Source organism: Mustela lutreola, chromosome 6 (genome assembly GCF_030435805.1).
Source record: "Mustela lutreola isolate mMusLut2 chromosome 6, mMusLut2.pri, whole genome shotgun sequence".
Taxonomy (NCBI): domain Eukaryota; kingdom Metazoa; phylum Chordata; class Mammalia; order Carnivora; family Mustelidae; genus Mustela; species Mustela lutreola.
In genome coordinates, this window is record NC_081295.1 from 46,025,536 (window position 1) to 46,045,164 (window position 19,629).

Here is a 19,629-nt window from a genome sequence, read left to right on the forward strand (position 1 = left end):
TCTCAGCATTTGCCCAGAATCTATTCATGTCCTGATGTTACTTATTGCTTGTTGTTTCATTAGCTAAGTGTCATTTCGGTCTTCTTTTCCAAGTTAGTATAAAAATTATTGCATGTTTTAAATTTTCGATGATAGACAACACTGTAGGAAACGCTCAGGCAGTTATGGTGGAACTGTTTGGTATAATGCATGACAGGACCTCCCAGGGACTCTGTTAAGATTGTTACCACAGTGCAAGTGCAAGGTCTACCCCTCCTTCATTGTGGCCATGGATGGTCAGACTTTTATAGACAAATCGATGCCAACTAAAAAGACATGAGAGTGCATTAAGAGACACGGGAGTGAATGTATTAAGATGCCCACTTCTAGGGATTGCTGGGGCTACTCAGTATTGGAGTATCTAAGAAGCCAAAGGAGTTGTGTAGGATTTAAGCAAAAGGAGCCAGGAAGCCTAACAAATGTCCCTGCTCCTGTGGTGAAAGGATCTTTGATGAAGGAAAGATGTATATCCTCAGGACTTAAAGCCTCTCCCTTGACAAGGCAATGCAGAATGCTTGGTGAAGAGTCAGCTTTTTTGTATTCTTGTCCCTTCAGAGTCCCCTGCACCCTGCACAGAGCCACAGTTTCCCCGTGGTACATCTGCCAGTACTGTGGTCACCAGAAAAAGCCGCCTTCCCGGGGTGAATTTCATGAGCCCTAATTTCAAGTCTGCATTCGCCCTCTTGTGGCTGCTGGAAGCTATCTTTGGAAAACAGCTTTGTACATGTAGTTATATTTCTAAGGGTAGGGAAATAGAAATCCAGTGATCTTGTTTTGAATTACCTTTGATCATAATGTTTCTCTCTCCTTTAAAATCATTTTATGCTTGTCATTTTTCTTTTCTGAATTGGCCGAGACCACATACGAACTTGTCTTTTGCTTAGTCCCTATTTTTAAAATAAATGAACTATATATAGTAGTTAACTGTGTTCTTCTTTGTATGTTTGTGCTTACCTGGGAACTTAAGTGAAGGGTGAGTACTACATTGAGTGACTTTTTGCATTTGGTTATTACTAAAAATGCAAAAAGCACTCTTAAGACTTCACATTTGGTATTTAGAACATTTAAAACTGATTCCTGTCCATTTTTTTACACATCTGTGTTTTTTCATCATACTTTTTTGTCTCGCAAGGTGACTGGCATAAATGGTTTTACTTTATTTTGGTCTTCTCAAATCAAGGCTAACAATCTCACTTAGGTGTATGTCCATTCTTCTTAGATTTTTGAAAAAAGGTTTTTTTATTTGATTAGTAAACAGAAGATGTTCCCATGGCATATGGCAGAAGTGCCAAAGACAATGTTACAAAGAAAGTTAAAATTGTTTGTCTTTAAGAAGCAGTATAAAGTGATTCTAATCTCTGAGACACTGAAGCATTTTCAAATGTCTGCTATAAAAATATGCATACTCTTTACATTTAATGGCTTTTATTCACTCATACTCATTTTTGAAGTTTTATGCAAATACTGTGTGGTATATTTGTATACTGTGTGTTTCTTTGATTCCATAAAACAAAAGAGAAATTGATTTCATTTTACATGTGGGTTTACTAAGTGCTGAGGATGCAGGAAACCTTATAAGTCGATTGTAATTAAAATTATTTGGATGACATAGATAGGTTTTTCACATCTGTATTTTGTCTTTTTGTTTGTATTCTGGCTAGCGTTTATAGCCAAAATTATGTAGAGATTATTGGTGTGGATAAGACATAAAAAATTCCCTCTTTTGATGACTTACTGTTAACATCCTGGAAATAAACCTTGGTATTTTCTATGTTCATCATAAAAACCCACAGATTTATTTGTAGAATTTCACAGAATTTGGAATAGGACTACATGGATAATTCATTCTCTTTTAAAATTATATTTGTGCTTTATTCTTCCCAGTGCAGTTCAGTATGTACTGGATTTTTCTTGTTGAAATCATTAAAATAAGTATTAATTTTTACTAAGTGTCATTATATATATATATATAAAATATTTTAGCATTTCTTATAAAGGGTGCATGACCCATGGTAGGGTAGTAGGGTGGTAAATCAATGAAGAAAGGTAAAAGGAAGAGAGGAACCCACGTGGCACGTCCATCTGAATTTGTATCAGGACAAGCTGGAATGTGAACTGAGCACAGGCTCTGGGCATCAATACAGACTCAGACTAGAGTCCTAAATCCACCATTAAAGAATGCTAAGTCTTAAGCAAACTATATACTTCTGTGAGTCTCGAGCCTTCAGATTTCAATCAGTGATTAATGATGCTTTTTAAGGCTATGGCATCATAGGGGGTACATACCTTTGGTTCTGACCACTTAGATGAAATCATGGCAAAGTCTAGGTGTGGGCCATAGGAACAGAGGTCTTTCATCCTGGCAATTTAGTTTTACACAAAATAATTTTTAAGACTTTTGGCTCATTTTTTATACAAAGAGTACATGCATTCTTATTCTAAAATTCAAATAAAACTCAAATAATACAGAAATACCAGTCCCTGCAAAATGCCAGGTACTGTGTAAAGGGCAGGATTCCCTTCAAAGAATTTACCCTGTAGTGCAAAAACAGACAACTAAACAGAGAAATAAGATACAATGTGGTAAGTGGAATGGTGATTAGACAGAGACAGACTTTAATTTATTTGCTTAGTCGATGGGGTAACTACAAGTGTCATTTAGTAATGGTGCTCATATAGGAGCTTGGCAAATGATTTTGTGTCAGTTATGATATTTATACTTAGGTTTGAGGATGATAATTTTTAATAGCAGGTATTTGCAAATAAGGTTGAACATAAAAAGTATTAATGTGAAGTGTATTATTAAATCTGTTTTGCTACACTCAATAAAACAAAAATTCATGATATTGTACAAAGTGTCAGTTACTAAATCTCTGCTAATTTTTTTGGCTAGTGCTTCTTGTGTTGTTTTCTCTGTAGATGAGTAGAAAGCTGTCCCTGCCATGCTCTAAGACTCTGACAGTAGGCTTCCTATCAAAATATTTTTTATTTTATTTTATCATTAATTTATTTTTCACCAACGGGGTTGGTAAAATGTAAGCTGTTTAGGTAGTCGTTTCTGAAACCCTTTGCTAGAAATGATGTACAGGTCAGTGCTAGCAATAATCTCACTTAAAAAAAAATTTTACTCCTTTCCAATTTTTCCTCACTTCCTTAGAAACAAGCATTGAGGCTACTGTTCTTTTTCAAGCTCCCACCAGTCCTGACAGGATAATGGGAATATTTTCCATAATAGCTTTCATTGCAGCCATGAAGAAAACAAACCAGGAGTATATATGTGGAAGTCGAGACACATTTCAGGCACACGGCTCATAAGGATTTTTAAAATTCCGGTGTTCTTTTAATGTATCACAATTATGATTAAATAAATCACAGTGTACCTTAACGACTTTTCTAACTTTTAAAAGTAATGAACCAGAGGGTTGTTTTTTTTTTTTTTTAAATTCTGTAAAGCCTTATTTTCCCCAAGTCTGGGCAACATTTTTGAAATTCTAATTTTTGTTGGATGCAGGCAATAATGATCAACTCGAAAAATTAAGTTACTAAAAGTAGAGAAAAAAACATCTGTTTTAAGAACTTGTAATACCTAGCAATTAACATTGAAAAAGGATGTCATAATTGAGTGAAGGATAAATTATTTTTTTAAAAAATAGTTTATCCATTGCTAAAACATCTGTGTGTAAACTAGTTAATGCTTGTCCAGATGATATCAAACTTAAATGCTTCTACAAATGTATCCATGTATATTCGGTTTTAATTTTTTTTGTTTGCCTTTTAGATCTGGTGCTCCCTCTCCGTTAAGTAAGGTAAGTTGGCTGTTTGTTTTGACCATTTTAGGAATTTTTGAATGTACAGTTCAGTGGCATTACATACATTCATTTTGTTGTACAACCATCACTATTGTCCATTTCTGGAACTTTGCCATCAAAACTGGAACTCTGCACCCTTTCAACACTAATTCCACATGCTTCTCCTCAGCCCCAGGCAACCACCTTCTACTTTATGACTCCATGAATTTGACTACTCTGGTTACCTCAGATAAGTGGAATCATACAGTGTCTGGCCTTTTTTGACTGGCTTATTTTATTTAACGTAATATCTTGGGGGATTTATTTTTGCTGTAGCATATGTCAGAATTTCCTTCCTTTTTAAGTCTGAATAATACTCCATTGTATGGGGGTGCATGGGTGGCCCAGTCAGTTAAGCGTCTGCCTTTGGTGCAAGTCATGATTCCAGGGTCTTGAGAAAAAGTCCCACACTGGGCTCCTTGCTCAGTGGTGAGTCTGCTGCTCCCTCTCACTTTGCCCCTCCCCATCTCTCTCTCTCTCTCTCTCTCAGTCTCAAATAAGTAGATAAAATCTTTAAAAGAAAAACATTCCATTGTATGTATACATACATTTACTTCTTCCATCCGTCTGTAGGCCACTTGGGTTGTCTTCACCTTTTGGCTGTTGTAAATAATGCTGTTGTGTGAACATTGGTATATAAATACCTGTTTGAGTTCCTGCTTTCAGTTTTTCAGGTATCTACTCAAAAGTGGAATTTCTAGGTCTTTATGGTAATTTTATTTTTAATTATTTGAGGAACAGAAAGGTAAATTTTGTGTATTCTATTTTATATTAGTTTCTCTATCTAGTGTAGTATAGCAGTGTCTACATAGTCCTCTATTTGGACTAAGTTTTTTTTTTTAAGTAGGAGAAATTTTCATACATTTATATTACAACTGAAAACAAACTAGTTACAAAGAACATACATATTCTAAATCCCAGCCTTGTGAGATAGAACACATAATTTTATATGTGTTTGAATGATAAAGAAGTCAGTTGTGGTTGAGTGTCTTTCTGCAAGCTTGCCTTTTAGACACTTCACTGTCATAATTTTAATAACTCTTTCTCCTCCCTCTTTTTTTAATCATACGGAAGGACAGGATTGGATTATGGTTATCAGTGACAATAGTACTTATTTCCCTAGGTCTGTAGCTCACATTTGCCATCGTGTTTTTCAGACAAAAATGTAATAAATGTGCTCTTTCCTCTGTGATAAATTTCCATTCTGTGTTTGCTGTTATTACAGACATGAAGGATGTCATTATGATGGCACTGGTGGTTTCCAGATACCCTGTACTGTGTCAGTATCTGGCTGGCTGCCTAAGAGTCCCTCCAGCAGCTCAAGCCAACAAAAAGCTCCTTGATGATTCTAATGTAAAACCGGGTTTAAAGTCATTATGTCTACAGGAAAAATTCCAATGTACGACTGCAGAATAGAGTGTGGTAAAAATTAATGGCATCATTGGGGATGGTCTATTTCTACATTTTGGCCAAATTGAATTTTATTGACATTTTCTTTTTGTAATAACAGGATTCTTCTGGTTCTGTTTCCTAGCTCTCTCATTTCTTCAGGGCTTATTGTTACAGAGCAGTTTTTAGTGAGCCTTTGAAGACCTTCATTATACATTTATGTTGGTAGCTTCATTGTTGGTTTTAAGTTCTCAGTGGTAACTTCATAAACATTACTTTCTAAGCTTATTTACATGTTTTGGTCTGAAAAAACCCACAGATTTCTTTTAGAAGAGTTGTCAGTGTATACAGTGGAGAACATACAAATTAAATTTGTTTGGTCTTTTCTATTCCTTTGATGATCTTTCATATTCCATTCAAAAATTTTGAATTTTTGCTAAAGAGAAAGGCCTGAGTTGACGTTTTCTGAGCGGCAGTATCCATACTGCTCATCAGTTGCTAAATGCTTAACATTTGTACATCTATTGAATTTTGACTTCTTGGTTCTCGGACAAGTAGATACTAGACAAATACTACTTAAGTCTGAAAACCCCTCACTATAATCTCCTCAGTCCTTTTTCTTAATCTATACTTTTTGAAACTTTCTTTAAGTTTGGTCTCTTTGAAATTAGGTGTCTCTTTATAGCAGTATCTGATAGCCTTTGGTTGGTCTTGGTCTTCATGTTTTACTTGCTGTTTATCACATTTTCATTCACAGTAACTATCAGTGGATTGGTTTGAGATGACCCTTTAATCTTTCTCTTGTAAATACATGGAGAATTAAATATACCACATAAAGGGAAATGGAATTAGAATAGTTACCTCAACAAAAATCTTAATTTTTAATATATTAACTGACTATTAAGTTCTCTTTTAAAAAATAAACCAGTACAGGACAATAAATGTTAGATTTTATTTCACTTTTTAAATTTTATCTATGTTGTATTAGTGATAGAATATAGTCATGTTACCTTTAAACTGTCAGTGACCTGAGTCTTACTTATAAATTGTTCACTGCCGTCTGTGAACTATTTCAAAAGTTTGATTTCTAGAACTTAAAGACACTTGAGAAGATGTTATGTGAATTCTGGTTAGGATGCAAAGGAAGAAGAATGTCCTTGGTTTTATAGTGGTTATTCCAATTGATAATTGTCTTCATTTTTAGCAGCTGGTAAGATCTTTCCTGCTAATTTTATGTTTAGGAAATACCAGTTAGCCTTGATATAAATTACATAAGTGGAAGTCATTGCACTGTTAAGCCATATATTTTAAACATAATTTTATATAACTTGCATTTAACTTTTAAAATTTGAAAACTGTGTTGTCCAATATTGATTATTTATTATAGTTCTCCATCTCAAATTTTCTTGAGTTTTTTTCCTCCCACAAGGAGTTACCAAAAAATGGCTGCAAATGTCAGAGGTCTGCAAAGTGGCGGTCCTGTTGCTGTGTCCTTTAGATTCGCGTTTGACTAGAGTGTGTTGTGCATCTTCACTTTCAGTCTTCTCCAGCCACAACTGTTACGTCTCCTAATTCTACACCAGCTAAAACTATTGATACATCCCCACCGGTTGATTTATTTGCAACTGCGTCTGCAGCTGTCCCTGTCAGGTTAGTTAATGAGTATGCACTGAGCTGTTTATTAGTATTTTGATTAGGCTTTTGTTTTATTTTTTATGGACTTAACCCACATGTTTTCACAAAATGAAAGCTAGTCCTAATAGCATATGCTAGTTTGGGCCATATTTAAGTTCACATTTTCTATAGTTCCCTAGGCCTGTATTCTCAAAGCATCAGAAAGACCTAAGCTGTAGAAATGATCTTCTTGCTCCCACATTTAGGAAAGGAGGTAGAAGAATGGTACACACACTTCAGAGTCTTCTGAAGTTGTGAAGATGTGGGAAAAAAAAAAAACAAAAAAAAAACTTTGCAGCTCTAGGCCCGTTAGCTGGTGCCTATGAGGATTTCTTGACACTGGTGATACGAAGGGAACACGGGGATCTTCCTAATCAGCTTTTATAGCACCTAAAGGCCAGAAGAGTAGTGAGAAGGTGGAGACACTGTGTGTTGGGTAAAATCTCAGGGCTGCCTCAGATGAAACCCCAACTCTCAGTGGTTTCCTCAGATAATAATTTTAGGTCGCCTTTTGTTTGGTTCTTTCGTCTTGAGAGGATGTATCTGTGACTGATTATGAATGCCCTATATTTGGAGACCTGAATTTTGAACTGAGCAATAAATCCATGCCGTGTACCCATATTAACTATGTGTGTTACCCTTACTTGCTTAATTCTGCTGTTTGTAATCACAAATTGATAAAACCAAGTCTTTTTTGCCTCTATACTAAGATAAATTGCTTCTTCTCAAAGCTTTGATTCAGGTCTTAATCATATGTTTCCCTATCCTGGCTCTTAGACCGTTGTGTTTATGAAAAGGAAATCAAAACTAAGCTGTTTCAGGTTGTTTGAAATTTTTTAAAAAATTGATTTTTTAAGATCTAATTTATCTTTAGAAAGGAAAAGCTGAAATTGCTATTTGTGAAGAAAAGTGGGGAATCTGGCACCCCAGTGGCTTGGTACATGGTCTGGTAACCTGCAGGTCAGTGTTTCAAACCTGAATGAAACACCTGGGGCCATATTAAAATAAAGATTCTTATATAGAAGATAGGAGTAAACCCCAAATTCTGTACTTCTAACAGTGTCTCAGGATGTTACTAGTTTGAAGACCACACTTTGAATAGCAGAGCTCTAGGCTCCTCCTTGGAACTTCTGTAGATGGAGGAGCTTTGAAAAACACAGCCCTATCTGAATGAGAATAAAAAATACAGAAGTATTTTAGGTGAGTCCTCTTTTAGGCAAACTTGATATGTTATAGTTTAACTTAGAAAAAAAGGTTTATTAGTGATTATTCATTTTAATATTCTTTGCTTTATAAATAAATTCTTAAAGCAAGAATTTTTTTCCATACAAAATTTTTAGAAAATAGAGAAAAGGGAAAGATTACCCCTAAATCTCTTACTCTAATACCTTTAATATTTGGAATATGCTTCCTTTTATCACAGTATCACAATCCTCTTAACCAGCATTTCAGCTGCTGCTCAGTGGACATTAACATATTTTTTAAAATAATTAACATATTTTATTTTTAAAAAAACCCTTAATTGAAGGATTTTGGTTTTCCCCTTTAATTTCTGGCTTATTTGTTGAGTTGTGCCCTGTGCTTAAAGAATGGTTTACCTGTGTTATTGTGTAGAGAGCAGAAGTTGGCAAACTATGGCCTATGGGTGAAACTAACCCACTGTCTGTTTTTATAAATAAAGTTTTATTGGAACAAAGGCACGTTCATTTGTTCATATTTCATGCTATACTGGCAGAGTCAAATAGTGATAGACAATCTAGCCCACAAACCTAAAATATTTAGCTTCTGGCCCTTTACACAGTAGTTTGCCAACCCTTGGGTTAGAAGAACATATGCTATACTTTCCAAAATATTATTCTCTTATTGGATTTAAAGATTCCAAATTCTTTAATGCTTTCGGCATCAGTCTTCATTTAAAAACACCTCTACATTATAAAATTCGAAAATCTGATTTTGAAATTGTATTGTCCTTTCAGCACTTCTAAACCATCTAGTGATCTTCTGGACCTCCAGCCAGACTTTTCTTCTGGAGGGGCAGCAGCAGCCGCAGCACCAGCGCCACCGCCACCTTCTGGAGGAGCCACGGCATGGGGAGGTGAGTGAAACGAGACAGCCATGCTGTTTTTCTATTCAGTTGTTTTTATTCAGGCTGTTGTTGTTATACTTACCTTCTGGTTGTCCAAAATGTTGCTGGAAACTTGGAGAGAAAATGCTAAAAATGGCACCTATTGGTTTAAGTATATACTGAGAGAGAGACAGACAGTCTCTCTGTAGTAGTCATATAGTTTTTATTTTAAGAGTTGAAATGAGGGCAGTATTTTTCTTTGTTATTCTAAAATTCTGATTATTTTTAACAATTGGTCTCTAGAGAGAGTCAGGCATTAGAGGATTAGAGGATTAGGTGTTCCTGTGAACTTTTGAGATTACTCAAAGGCAGCACCTCTAATTTGATTTGTTCAGGTGTAGCCTCCTTCCTGAATTCCTATATGCCTAAATTGGTTTTAATTCATATTGTATTTGACTTCAAGCAGTTGAAATCTGGTATACAGTCTTGTTTGTGCTGGAAAAGATCCATACTTAGCTAACTGAAAAGAATCACTTTTCTAAGTGCTTGATCCCCATTTTTATTCATGGATCTTGAAAAAATTAAAATTTTATAAGCATTTGATTAAAAAGAAAATTAAATAATAATATAAAAATAAGTTAATTGTTTTCAGTGCTACACTGAGTTGGTTTTAAATACTTTGTCTATTGTACCAAAATATCAAAATAAAAATTTTTTAACTTTAAAAATGACTAATACAACTATAGAAACAACACAGGGGGAACAACATAAGCAAGGTGGTAGGAGGTACCCCATCATAGCTCCCCATAGCAAAAATAATTTTGGCAGCCTTTTGGGGAGCTTTGAGAACCAGATAGGAGGTTGTAAAACCCCAATGGAACCTAAGATCAAGGAAGGTTGTTTTGAGAAGGCAGGCCTATATCCAGATTGGAGACTCACCAACCTTGGCCCTAGCTACCGATCTAGAAATACCACCATGCCCCTCTGGATGCATTTATAGTCCTGTTTGGCCTTGGTCCTGCCATCAGCAACATTTACCAAGGGACCCAGAAAGAGCCATGTTTGCCCTTGCCTTAGGTAACAGGTCTGCTGACCTTGGTCTTAGCTGTGAATTCTGAAATGGCCTATGACTCAGTTACAGCCTTTCTCAGTCATGGTCTGGGAACAGTCAGTCCTGTCTGCCCAGGAATCCGGCAACAGACACCCCTATCCCTGCCTCCAGAGGCAATCCCACTGACCTTGGTCCTAACTATGGACTTTAAAGCAGCCCTCTGACTTGGTCTCAGCTCCATTCAGCTATGGTCCAGGACTACACCTGCCTACCCAGGGACCCGGTGAGAGCCACACCTATCCATGCACTTGCTAACCAGCCCACCATCTGTGGCCTCAAAGGCAGACCCTGAAATGGACTCTTATCTCAGTTCTAGCCCTACTCACCAAGGTCCTGAAGGTCCACCCAGGAATGAGGCAGACCCAAACCCATCCAAGCTCCTGGCAAGAGGCCCGCCAACTGTGGGCATCACAGCATTTCCAGCAGGTAGCCACATGACGCAGCTATATCCCCACTCAGTTGTGATTCTGTTACAATACTCTGGGCAGTGTCATTAGTGCAGAGCAGGTGAAGGTCTTTACCTGCCAAAATGAGTCTTTAAAGACTAGAAGAGCTGCTTACTTCTTCAAATGCACAGACACCAACACAAGACTACATGGATTACAAAAAATCATGGAAACAAACATGACACCACCAAAGGAAGCTCATAATACTCTAATAACTGGCACCAAAGATATGGAGATCTATAAATTGCCTGACAAAGAATTCAGCATAGTCATCTTAATGAAGCTCAGTGAGATGCAAGAGAACAGAAATAGACAAAATAGACAACAAAACATAGTCAAGAAAACAGTGCATGAACAAAATGAGAAGTTTAATAGAAAGATAGAGGCTATTAGAAAGAACTAAACAGAAATCTAGAGCTGCAGAATATAATGACTCAACTGAAAAACTCAATAGAGAGCTTCAACAACAAACTTAATCAGACAGAATAAAGTATCAGCAAACTCAAAGATAGATCATTAGAAGATACTAATTAGGGGAACAAAACAGGAAAAGAATGAAGAAAGCACATGGGACCTGTGGTTGCTATCAAATGAATGTATATTTGCATCAAGGGAATCCCAGAAGGAGAAGACAGAAAAAGAGGAACAAAAATCTTATTTAAAGAAATAATGACTGAACACTTCCCAAATGGATAGACATGGATATGGACATTCATATCTGTGATATTCAAAAGTCCCCAAGCAAGATAATTCAAAGAAGGCACAGTATAACCAAATTGACAAAAGTCAAAGACAAAAAGAAAATCTTGAGAACAGTAAGAGTAAAGCCATTTGTCATATAGAAAGGAACCCTGATAAGGCTATCAGCACATTTCTCAGCAGAAACCTTGCCTGCCATGACTAAGTAGGATGATACACTCAAAGCACGGGAAGGAAAAATAAAAACTTCAACCAAGAGTACTGTACCCACCAAAGTTGTCCTTCAGAAATGGAAAGATGAAGAATTTCCTCCACAAATAAAGGCTAAGGAAGTTCATTACCACTAGCCATGCCTCATAAGAAATGTTAAAGGAGTTCTTCAAATTAAAACAAAAGCCTATTAAGTACCAATATGAAAACATATGGAAGAATAAAGCTCACTGGTAAAGGTAAGTATAAGGTCAAATTCAGAATACTCTAATACTGTGGTGGTAGTAGGTAAATCGCTTTTAACTCTAGTATAAAAGTTAAAAGAATTCAAAATAACTAAAGCTACCATAATTTGTTAATATAAACACAATATGTAAAAGTTGTGATATCAATACATAAAATGTCAGGGGTGGGGAAGAAGACTAGGAGTGTATACTTTTGGTATATGGTTGAAGTTCTTAGCTTAAAATGTAATGTTAAAACTATAAGCTATTTTGTACAAGACTCATGATAAACACACACAAAAAAACCCACCTCTACTAGATACTCAAAAGATAGAAAGGAATCAAAGCATACCACTAAGGAAGATCAACAAGTCACAAAAGAAGACTGAGAGAGAAAGAAAGGAAGAGAGGAAGTACAGAATGGTCAGAAAACAGTTAACAAAATGGCAATAATAAGTCCTTACACATCAGTAATTACTTGAAATGTAAATGCATTAAGTTCCCCAAATCAAAAGACACAGAGTGGTTCAACGAGTATTTTAAACAGAAACACAAGATCCAATAATATGCTGCCTATGAGACTCATTTTAACTTTCAGGACACACATAGGTAAAGTGAAGTGATAGAAAAAAGATATTACATGCAAATGATAATCAAGAGAGAGCAATATTGGCTCTACTTTTATCAGACAAAATAGATTTTTGGTCAAAAAACTATCCAAGACACAGAGAAGATCATTGTATTATATAATGATAAAAAGATCAACCCATCAAGATGATATAACAATTATAAATACGCACACACACACACTCTAAACATTGGAACACCTAAATATATAAAAAAAATATTAGAGAACTAAGGGGAGAAAGAGCCACACAATAACAGTAGAGGACTTTTTTATGCCACTTTCAGCAATGGATAGATAATCCAGGCAGAAAATCAATAAGGAAACAGAGGACTTGATAACTTTATTCCAAAAGGGTTCAACTGAAATATACAGAACATTCCACTCAACACAGAAGAGTAGGGGCGCCTGGGTGGTTCAGTGGGTTAAAGCCTCTGCCTTCGGCTCAGGTAATGGTCCCAGGGTCCTGGGATCGAGCCCCGCATCGGGCTCTCTGCTCGGCAGGGAGCCTGCTTCCTCCTCTCTCTCTGCCTGCCTCTCTGTCTATTTGTGATCTCTGTCTGTAAAAATAAATAAATAAAATCTTAAAAAAAAAAAAACACAGAAGAGTAAACATTTTTCTCAAGCACATACGGTACACTCTCCAGGATAGATTGTAAGTTAGGGCACTAAACAAATCTTAGCAAGTTAAAGAAGACTGAAGTCCTATGAAGTATCATTTCCAATCTCAGTGGCATGAAACTAGAAATTAGTAACAAAGGGAAAATTGGAACATTCACAAATATGTGGAGATTAAACAACATACTCCTGATCAACTAATGGGTCAAAGAAAAAACTGAAATGAAATCAGAAAGTATCTTGAAACAAATGAAAATGGCATCATCTGAGTGGCTTAGTTCATTAAGCATCTGCCTTTGGGGTCCTGGACTTGAGCCCTGCATCAGGCTCCCTGTTCTGTGGGGAAATCTGCTTCTCTATCTCCCTCTGCCTGCCGCTCCCCCTGCTTGTGCTCTCGCTTGCTCTCTCTCTCTCCCCACCACAATAAAGAGATAAAATCATTAAAAAAAGAAACAGATGAAAATGAAAAAATAACATACCAAAACCTATAAGGTGCTGCAAAGCAGCTCTAAGAGGGAAGTTTATAGTGGTAAATGCCTACATTAAGAAGAAGAAAGATCTCAAATACACAAGCTAGCTTTATACCTCAAGGAACTAGAAAAAGAACAAACTAATCCCAACATTAACAGAAGGAAAGAAATAATAAAGATTAGACCAGAAATAAATGAAGTAGAAACTAGATAGACAATAGAAAAGATCAGTGAAACTAAGAATTGTTTTTTTAATAAACAAAATGACAAACCTTTAGCTAGACTAAACAAGAAAAAAGGAGCAAAAACTCAAAATTATAAATGAAAGAGGAAATACTACACCTAATATTATAAAAGTTCAAAAGGCCTTAAGAGACTACTGTGAATGATTATATGCCATCATATCAATAATCCAGAAAAATGACTAAATACCTAGATACATAGGACTGACTGAGACAGAACCATGAAGAAATAGAAAATCTGAACAGACCCATATGAGTAAGGAAACTGAAACATGAATCAAAAACTCCCAACAAAGAAAAACACATGACCAGATAGCTTCACAAGTGAATTCTACCCAACATTTAAACAAGAATTAATGCCAGTCCTTCTCTAATTCTTCCAAAACATTGAAAAGGAGGAAACACTTCCAAACTCATTTTTGAGACCTGTAATAACCTCAGACCAAAGCTAGATAGGGACCCTGCAAGAAAAGGAAATTACAGGCCAATAACCTTGATGAGCAAAAATGCAAAAATGCTTTACAAAATATTAGCAAACCAAATTCCATAATATATTATAAGGATCATACACCATAATCAAGTTGGATTTATCCCTGGGATATAAGGATGATTCAATGTATACAAAACAGTAAACATGATATATAGTATTACAGAATGAAGGATAAAAATTGTATGATCTCATTGTACCTAGGTACCCCTGTTGGTTAAGCCTCCAACTCTTGATCTTAGCTTAGGTCTTGATCTCAGGGTTGTGAGTTCAAGCCCCTTGTTGGGCTCCACACTGGGCATGGAGTCTTCTTTAAAACAAAAAAACCATATGATCTCAATAATCATATGATCTCAGTAGATGTGGGAAAAGCACCAACAGGTTTTAACATCCCTTTTTGATAAAAATTCTTGACAAATTATAAGTAGAGGGAATGTACCTCAATGTTATAAAGGCCATATATGATCAGCTCACAGCTAACATCAGACTCAATGGTGAAAAGCTGAAACCTTTTTCTCTTAAAGATTAGGGACAAGGATGCCCCTCTCCATTTCTATTCAACATAGTACTGGAAGTCTTAGCAAGAGAAATTAGACAAAAAAAAGAAATTAAAGCATCCAAACAGGAAAGGAAGAAGCAAAATTGTCTCTGCAGATGACATACTCTTGTGTGTATAAAACCCTGAAGACTCTACCAAAAAGCTGTTAGAATAAATAAATTCAGTAAAGTTGCAGGATACACAATCGACATACAAAAATAAATTGCATTTCTATACACTAGCAACAAATTATCTGAAAAAGTGAGGAAAACAATTTCATTTACAGTAGCATCAAAAGGATGTAGGAGTTAATTTATCAAGGACATGAAAGATCTGTACACTGAACTATTAAACATTGATGAGAGAAATTGAAAACACAAAACTGGTGTTTCTGTATTCCTGTATTCATGGATTGGAAAAGTTAATATTGTCAAAATGTCCATATTACTTAAAGTAATCTATACATTCAGTGAAATATCTAGAAAACCTGTAATGACATTTTCCCTTAAATAGAAAAATAAGCCTGTCATTTGTACAAACCACAAAAGACCCCAAGCAGTCAAAGCAATCTTAAGAAGAACAAAACTGAAGACGTCAAATTGCCTGATTTCAAAGTATAATAAAAGCTATAGTAATCATGATAGTATGATACTGAAATGAAAACAGACACCTTGACCAACAGAACAAAACAGAGAGCACAAAAATAAATCCACATATACACAGTCAACTAACTTTCACCAACACCAACAATATACAACAGGGAAAGGATAGTATCTTTAATAAATGGTGTTGGGAAAACTGGATATCCACATGCACAAGAATAATATTGGAAACTTATACCATACACAAAAATGAACTTTAAATAGATTAAAGACTTCAGTATAATACCTGAAGCCATAAGAAAACAGAAAAATCTTTTTAGATGCTGGTCTTAGCAATGAGTTTTTTGCATATGACACCAAAGCATAGGCAACAAAAGTAAAAATAAGCAGTAGGACTATGTCAAACTAAAAAACTTCTTCATAGCAAAAGAAACAATCAATAAAATGAAAATGTAGCATACAGAGTGGGAGAAAATATTTGCAAACCATGTACCTAATATGGAGTTAATATTAAAATATGTAAGGACTCAATAGCAAACAACTTGATTTAAAAATGGGCAGAGGACCTGAATAAACATTTTTCTAAAGAAAACATAGAGATGGCCAGTAGATACGTATAAAGGTGTTAAGTATCACTAATCAGGGAAATACAAGTCAAAACCATATCATATCACCCCATACCTGCTGGAATGACTAAACCAAAAAGATAAGAGATAACAAGTACTGATGAGGGTATGGAGGAAAGGGAACCCTCTGCACTGTTGATGGGAGTGTAAATTGTACAGCTCTTATGGAAAACAGTATAGATAGTCCTCAAAAAATTAAAAATAGGACTACCACATGATTTACTAATTTTACTTCTACATGGATATACACACACGAACACACATATCAAAGAGATAGCTACTCTCCCATATTTACTGAAGCTTTATACACAATAGCCAAAATATGGAAATAACCTAAATGTCTGTCAGTGGACTAATAGAGAAGGAAAATGTGTTATTAATCAATTCAATGAAATATTATTCAGCCCTAAAAATAAGGAAATCTTGGGCACTTGGGTGGCTCAGGTCATGATCCTGGGGTCCTGGGATCGAGTCCCGCTTTGGGCTTTCTGCTCGGCGGGGAGTCTGCTTCCCCCACCCCCTCTCTGCCTGCCTCTCTGCCTGCTTCTGATCTCTCTCTCTGTCAAATAAATAAATAAAATATTTTTTAAAAAATAAGGAAATCTTCCCATTTGGAAAAGCATGGGTGTAAATGTGGAAGACATTATGCTAAGGGAATAAGCCCGACACAGAAAGACAAATATGTATGATCTCACTTGTATGTGGAATCCCAAAAAGCCAATGGTGGTTGGCAGAGGATGGAGAGTAAGGCACAGGATGGAGAGACATTAATCAAAGGGTCGGAATGGTCAGTTGTGGGATGAGTAAGTTCTGGTGATCTAATGTACAGCTGATGACTATAGTTGGTAATACTATTGTATACTCGAAATTTGCTGAAAGTAAAGTTTAAGTATTCTCACCACAAAAATAAAGGTAGTAACTAGTAACTGTGCGAGATGATGGATGTGTTAGGTTGATTGTACTAATCATTTTACAAAGTATATGTATGTCAAATCATCACATTGTACACCTTGAATACATACATCAGTAAAACTAAGGTGGGGGGTAAAACAGCACAGGTGAAAGACATTAACTCACTGATGAGGAAATCAGTAAGATGAAAATGATGGTTCAGAGAACATTTTTTTTAACATTTTATTTATTTATTAGAGAGCCAGCGGGCACAAGCAGGGGACAGTGGTGGAGTGAGAGGGAGAAGCTGACTCCCCACTGAGCAGGGAGCCCGATGCAGGGCTTTATCCCAGGACCCTGGGATCATGACCTGAGCCGAAGGCAGATGCTGAACCGACTGAGCCACCCAGGTGTCCAGTTCAGAGAACATTTTGAGGAACTTGGTATTTACCCATGTTTGAAAAGGAATGTAAGAATAACTTTAAGTACATTAAATACAAAATTAGTTCATGTCCAATAGGGAAAAAAGATGAAATCTTGAAGTTATCTTCTCCAAGACAGAATATTACTTCAATCACTAGTAGACAAGTTCTGTAACTTTTAATATATCATTTTAGAATCAGAATACTTAATTAACATTTAAATTGCAAAGTCAAATAAAGTTACATTCCCGTAGATAATTAACTAATCCTCAGGTGAGCTTGCTAAACAATGTGTCAGGATGACATCAGAATACATGCTACAATCTCTTGATTTTATTTGCAAGTTGTTTTGGCAACAAAATAAATTATAGATAACCAGTCTTATAATATATCTATCTGTAGGATACATACCAGTCCTATAATGCTAATTATAAATATGAGCATTTTAAATATTGGTGTTTTCCACTTTAAATATTTAAACCTTTTATGTTGAAATGTTCAACTCCTAAGCTTATAGCTATCAATTTTTTAAAATAAAATTGCGCTTTCAACTTTACTTAACTTTATTAAATTTCAGTTGTTAAAAGGAAAATATTGCTGCTCAGATTTTATAAGTGCAGTCTTCTGGCTCTCACACTTTAATTCTGAGCTTCATCTTTCAGAAATATTTGATTATTTCAATTTACTAAGAATTTATTTTAATTACCACAGTGTTCTATAACAATTGTGCTTTCTAGTTCATTTAAAATGCTTCGAATCCATATCTTTAAGCCACACATTTTTGGTCATAAATTCATATAAGTGACTTTCAGAGAACTTTTAAAATTTAGTGTTAATTTATAATCTGTGGGGTTATACAAATTTTTTTTCAGTTTTATATAAATGTATGTCTTTAATTCTGTGAACTATTTAAATCAGTATACATACTGTAATTTTTAGAACTTATCAAACATTTAATGGTTTACTTAGAACTTAAATAAACAGTGAAACTGTAAACCGTCTCTTTTCACCTTATTCTCTAGCATGAAATTGAAGAGTAATTATTCTTCTTTTCTTTTCTTTTCTTTTTTTTTTTTTTAATTTTGCACCAGAAGAATGCCAAGTGAAAAGATAAAGCTAGGTGAAATGTTCTAAAATTGCAGGGAAACATTGTTATTCATTTCTATCTTCAGGTGCTTTTTGCTAAGATACTGTACTGTAAGGAATAAATTCTAATAACCAATTTTATCAGAATATATTTCAGTCTTGTTAGAAATAAGTAACTATTGGTGATTGAAGTATTAAGATAGCAGTGGATATAGACAAAAGCAGAATAGTGTGGTTTTAGTCAGCTGTGTTCAATGGGCACATTCAGTTTATGTCTTGATTAAATGAAGGATAAGAGGGACTAAAATCCAGCCTGCTTTCTGCAAGTCAAACTGTGAGCCTTTTTCTTCCTTGAGAAAAAGGTGCTTTTCTTTCCCTAATCTGCTGGTGCAGAGGGAACACTTTTTTATACTGTACAAAATACCTGATAGGCTAGCAGAATCTTGGCTTAGGGCCTGAGGGTCACTTTTTGATAATTAGACATCATTAGTCTACTGTCTCAAGAAAATATCTATAACTGCAGTATTTCATAATAGTAGAAGTTCAGCCAGAGAGAAGAACAGTAATAAATTCTCTAATTCCAAGCAGAATAGTAAAAATTATAAGCCTTAAGAAATTGAAGTAAACTTGTATAATATGAAATCAAGAAACATTTGTTACCTTTGGTCTGCATTTTTCCTGTAGATATCCAGTAAGTGAATGAACATGATGCTAAGTTGTAACAAATATGTTTGGCTTGTTATTTCTAAGCAAAAATAAATAAAATCACTTTCTCAATCTTCTTTGATAAAATCATATTTCTCTATTACTGAAGTGCATTTTAATTTTGTATAACCAAACAATAAACTATAAACCTTAAGACTGTAGACTTATTTGAATATTCTTATCTGACCGTAATGCTAGTAAGAGGATTTGTTTTCCAACCACCAAGGGCATTTCAAGTGTTTATTAATTTGTCTTGGGGGTTATGGGTACTGATAAATACTCCCATTTTCAGGTGCATCTTGTAAATGATAGTATTTTTCCTATTGGTGTAAAACAACCACATTTTAGCAAATTCGTATTTTAGTAAACCTAAGTTAAGTAATGCATATAAGATTTGCATTCTGTGTGCTGATAATGAACATATTTGACTGAAAGAAGACAGCATTTTTTAAATCCCTGCCTTTGGCCCCATAATGAGAGTGTTTTTCTCTTCATAATAAATTCCTCTTTCAGCACAAACAAGTGAGTATGTGTGTTGTACTTCTGTGTATCTTAGAGTGGGAAACCGATAATTTCTTCTTTAAATTTCTTCTTTAATTTATTTTCTGAGAA

General features: G+C 35.2%; 1 protein-coding gene across 8 annotated transcripts in view; it reads left to right on the forward strand.

The window, feature by feature from the left end:
- SNAP91 (synaptosome associated protein 91) overlaps positions 1–19,629 on the forward strand; it is a 147,015-nt gene that overhangs the window by 76,005 nt on the left and 51,381 nt on the right. For all 8 annotated transcript variants that reach the window (XM_059177179.1, XM_059177174.1, XM_059177181.1 and 5 more), the window contains exons 11-13: positions 3,818–3,845; positions 6,817–6,926; positions 8,927–9,045. In XM_059177179.1, the coding sequence (XP_059033162.1) occupies positions 3,818–3,845; positions 6,817–6,926; positions 8,927–9,045 (257 nt within the window). The remainder of the gene's footprint in view (positions 1–3,817; positions 3,846–6,816; positions 6,927–8,926; positions 9,046–19,629) is intronic.